Genomic DNA, 4224 nt, shown 5'->3' with positions numbered 1-4224 from the left:
ACCATGCTGCACACAGCCAGAACCCCACAGCATGATGCTGCCACCACCATGCTGCACACAGCCAGAACCCTACAGCATGATGCTGCCACCACCATGCTGCACACAGCCAGAACCCCACAGCATGATGCTGCCACCACCATGCTGCCCACAGCCAGAACCCCACAGCATGATGCTGCCACCACCATGCTGCCCACAGCCAGAACCCCACAGCAGGATGCTGCCACCACCATGCTGCTCAGTGCCAGGCGTTACTGGGACCAGTTAGTGACGTGTTGATCCAATCATGCACCTGCCTCCCCCCCACCACTCACCCACAGCACCAGCGGGGAGTCCATGAAGGAGGCCAGCAGTTCGGACAGGGTCGCATCCATCTCGGTCCTCAATCACTCATCAACCCGCCGATCGATCTGGATCAAAGCTGCCGCTGTCCCCCCTCCCCTCCCCTCTCTCTTCCTTCTGTGCACGCGCTCAGCAGCGGCTCACTATTGTCTCTGTGGTTCCCACAGTGAGCGAGCAGCGAGGATGAAAGTCGGTAAAAAGCAGCTGGACCGGGTCAGAACCGCCCACTGAGGCTCCCGGAGGTTCTGGACTCGGTTCCGTTAGTTCAGCGGCTCCATCGAAGCGTCCAACACTTGATCCAAACTTCGTTCCGATAGTTGATCGTGTTGCCAAGGAGACACAAAGAGGAACGTAAAGCGTCGAAAAGCGCAGAAAAGTAGATAAACATGAGGAATCGCGTGAGAAAGTAGTGAAAGTCGTGAGCAGAACCGGGTCAAAGTCCTGTTCCCGCTGGCGGCTCCATCCGGACCGACACCGCCGCTTCATCAACCTGTGAGAGCCGAGAACACAAGGAGGCAGACCGACGGCCCGGACAGCCAATCAGCGACAGGCCACAGCAGCAGCTCCCGCCTTATTGGCTGGACTGACCAATGAAGGAGAAGGCTTTCACACCGGCTCTGACGTCACAGTTTGGCAGAATGACAAAGATGGGTGATGGAACAAGATGATTCCCGCCGGAAGGGAGAGGCTGTTCACCGCATTTAAACCATTATTTTTTAAATTAATCTTGCTTAAATTTGTTTTTAACATTTATTTATTCTTTATCCAAATGTTCCCCGAAATATTCTTTCAAATAAATTAAACATTTAATATGGTGTAATTTCTTTTTCTGTTCTTCTAATCGCCCTTAGAGCCAGAATAATTAACTGTTTCATATTCTTCTAATTTATTTACGATTTTTTTTTATATTAAAGTTCATGTTACGGTTTTTCTTTTACGAAGTTTAATAACTAGTGTCAGCCCCAGTTTTATACTAGTTTGTGTTTTTAGGCACAAATTCCTTTCAGTTATTGGTTTTATTTTGACAAAATATCCCTTAATAACTGTGATATTTTTATTTATTTTTTTTTATCATTATATTTATGCCGCATGAAGATGTCTGCAGCTGAAGCCTAAATAAAATGGATCCAGAAAAACATTAGATAAGAAGAAAAGCTTCGTCTGCTCCTCCTCGTGCAGCAGCAGTTCACTATTGACGCTCCTGGATCCCACAGAGCCCGAAAGTGCTTGTTGGTAGAAGGTAGTTATCTTGTTCTCACTCTCTGATCAGCCTTCCTTGACTCAGTTTGAAAAGGAAACCGATGTTCAGGTCAGATCAAAAGCCAGAGGATAAGCTGCCTGCAGAGGGTCTGCTCCTGCTTCATGCAGGGTGGTCTGCACCTGCAGTAGGCAGAGGTCTGCTGCTCCTGCAGCAGGCAGAGAGGTGTGCTGCTGCAGCAGGCAGGCATGGAAGTCTGCTCCTGCAGCAGGCAGGTATGGAGGTCTGCTCCTGCAGCAGGCAGGTCTGCTCCTGCAGCAGGCAGGTCTTCTCTTGCAGCAGGCAGCCTCCACCTACAGATGTCGAACAGACCGTTCACCTGCTGACAGGAAGCATGCATCACCTCCCCAGACTGACTGAAACCAAAGTTTAGCAAAGCAGAAAACCTCAGATTACGTGGCAACAATCAATAGGAAGACAGCACCACCTCGTGGTCAATGTCATGCACTACAACTGTCCCTCTGGAAGCTGCTCTTATGCAATTAAGCTGCATCAGACTCTTCACTGAAGCAAAGAAGCTTCTGCTTAATTTCTGATCATTAAGGTCAGACGTTCAGTAAAGTGAATCCAGTTGCGTCTGCTGCTCCTGTGTTTAATGGCAGAGAGCAGCTTTGCTATATTGGCTGTGATCAGAGGGTCAAAAGTAGTTTCAAGACAGTGAACTTCGTTACAGTGACGGTGGAAGGAGAAAACGCTGGAAAAACAAAAGTCACAGCGCGGCACTGAGGCCTGTTCTGATTGGAAGACGCCTCGTTATGCGGCCGATAAATGCAACAACTCTGTAGGGTGGGGACTATAAATCTGATATGTGAGACGAAGGTACTGCTGCTGAAGCTCCTCAGAAATGTTACTAGCACCCAGAACAGCAGGAGGAGTTCAGCATCCATTCTTTTCCTGCTTTGTGTCAACTGTCATGGTTGCTAGGCAACATGGCATACGGCAGTGAAAGCCGGGGAAGGCTGGACCTGTTTGAATGCACAGCCAAAACTCTTCCAGCCTTCTTAGTCTCACGGACCTAGAAGGATCCTGTCCAGGTAGACCGGGTCCTCGGAGGATCCTGTCCAGGTAGACCGGGTCATGGAGGATCCTGTCCAGGTAGACCAGGTCCTCGGAGGATCCTGTCCAGGTAGACCGGGTCATGGAGGATCCTGTCCAGGTAGACCAGGTCCTCGGAGGAACCTGTCCAAGGTAGACCAGGTCCTTGTGGATAATTCTTCTCTAGAAGTTATCAAGAACTCATCTATAAATAAATCAGCTGAATAAATCACCATGGTAACGGATGTGGTACTGCTCCAGCTAAAGCGGTTAATGGTCATGTGACCTGCAGACGGAGCAGATCCACTGATGGAAGGAAAGAGCAGCAGCCAGATTCTATCAATCATCTATTTTATTCCTTCATATCAAAACAGAAAAAAGTGATTGAGGAGAAAATGTACATTCAATGCAGGCAGCGCCTCCATGGCCCCCCCGACCAATAGCAGAGAGGTCAGGAGGAGAAACCTTCATTATTGGTGCTTTCTAAACTTCATAGATCTACAATCAATAATACAAATATAGAAAGGACTCTAGAGCACAGTGGTGACAGAGATACTGGTGTCAGGTCTACTATAGGTCAGAATAATACTGGACCGTCCTCACAGACAGTCACACAAACAGTCACTCAGAAACAGTCACTCAGAAACAAACACTCAGAAACGGTCAGTCAAACAGTCAGTCACACAAAAATAGTCACAGACAGACAGACAGTCAGGCAGGCAGGCAGTCTATGGGTTTCAGCCACTGAGGTCTGATCACGGGAGATGATGTTCTGTCTGGTTATTCTTCTGAAACCAGTCAGACCAGTACCAGAGGAAAGCCGTGGCCAGTGGCATCTGTTTTTGCTTCAGGGCTCTAATCAGGCGGGCTGAGGTCACAGGAGGAAACCAGACAGGTGCAGGATTTCCTGGTTCTGGATTCCTGGTCCTGGATTCGTGTCTGTTTACCAGGAAAGCACCTCTGATCCAGTGAAGGCGGCTTTGAAGCGTTTGGTGCCGCCAGCAAGGGGCTCTGAGTGGAAATTCGTCTCCTTTGCTTTCATGCCAGTACTGAGTGTCAGCCATCTTGGTTTTCCTCCCGCTACATTTTAGAAGTCATGCAGTCTGATTCTGAGCTCAGTCCCAACTGTGCTGAACCTGGAGAGGCTGCAGAGAATCCGGTTCTGATGGGAGGTCCGGTTTCATCTCAACACTTTATATACTGCTGTAGGAAAGTAAAACAAAGCCACCCCCCTGCCAGAAGAGGAGGGGGTCACCATAGCAACCGCTGACTCAGCTCCTTTAAAAGGATTGGTTCATTTACTAACTGCTCCCTGTCATCAAACATGACGCAGGTTTCCAGTGCTACGTGCCGCTAGCAGGAGAAATTAGCTGATCCTGTTAGCTGCTCTGTGGCGCCTTCAGACAGAGGTGCTGCTCGGGAAAACAGCGACCAGAGAATAACTGCGATACGCGGGAAACAGAGAGCAGAGAATAACTGCGATACGCGGGAAACAGAGACCAGAGAATAACTGCGATACGCGGGAAACAGAGACCAGAGAATAACTGCGATACGCGGGAAACAGAGACCAGAGAATAACTGCGATAAGCGGG

The 4224-nt window shown here is 49.1% G+C and overlaps 1 protein-coding gene across 1 annotated transcript in view; it reads right to left on the bottom strand.

Annotated features, from left to right (window-relative positions):
- Positions 1-894, bottom strand: part of ccdc88c (coiled-coil domain containing 88C) — a 31330-nt gene extending 30436 nt beyond the window's left edge. Inside the window, exon 1 of the mRNA XM_015400514.1 lies at positions 312-894. Coding sequence (XP_015256000.1) covers positions 312-371 — 60 coding nt within the window. The 5' untranslated portion in view covers positions 372-894. The remainder of the gene's footprint in view (positions 1-311) is intronic.
- Positions 895-4224: the final 3330 nt, after the last annotated feature.

This window comes from Cyprinodon variegatus, unplaced genomic scaffold, assembly GCF_000732505.1.
Source record: "Cyprinodon variegatus isolate N-32 unplaced genomic scaffold, C_variegatus-1.0 Scaffold1112, whole genome shotgun sequence".
Taxonomy (NCBI): domain Eukaryota; kingdom Metazoa; phylum Chordata; class Actinopteri; order Cyprinodontiformes; family Cyprinodontidae; genus Cyprinodon; species Cyprinodon variegatus.
Note: the sequence above shows the minus strand (reverse complement) of the source record. Positions and strands in the feature narration are given on the sequence as shown.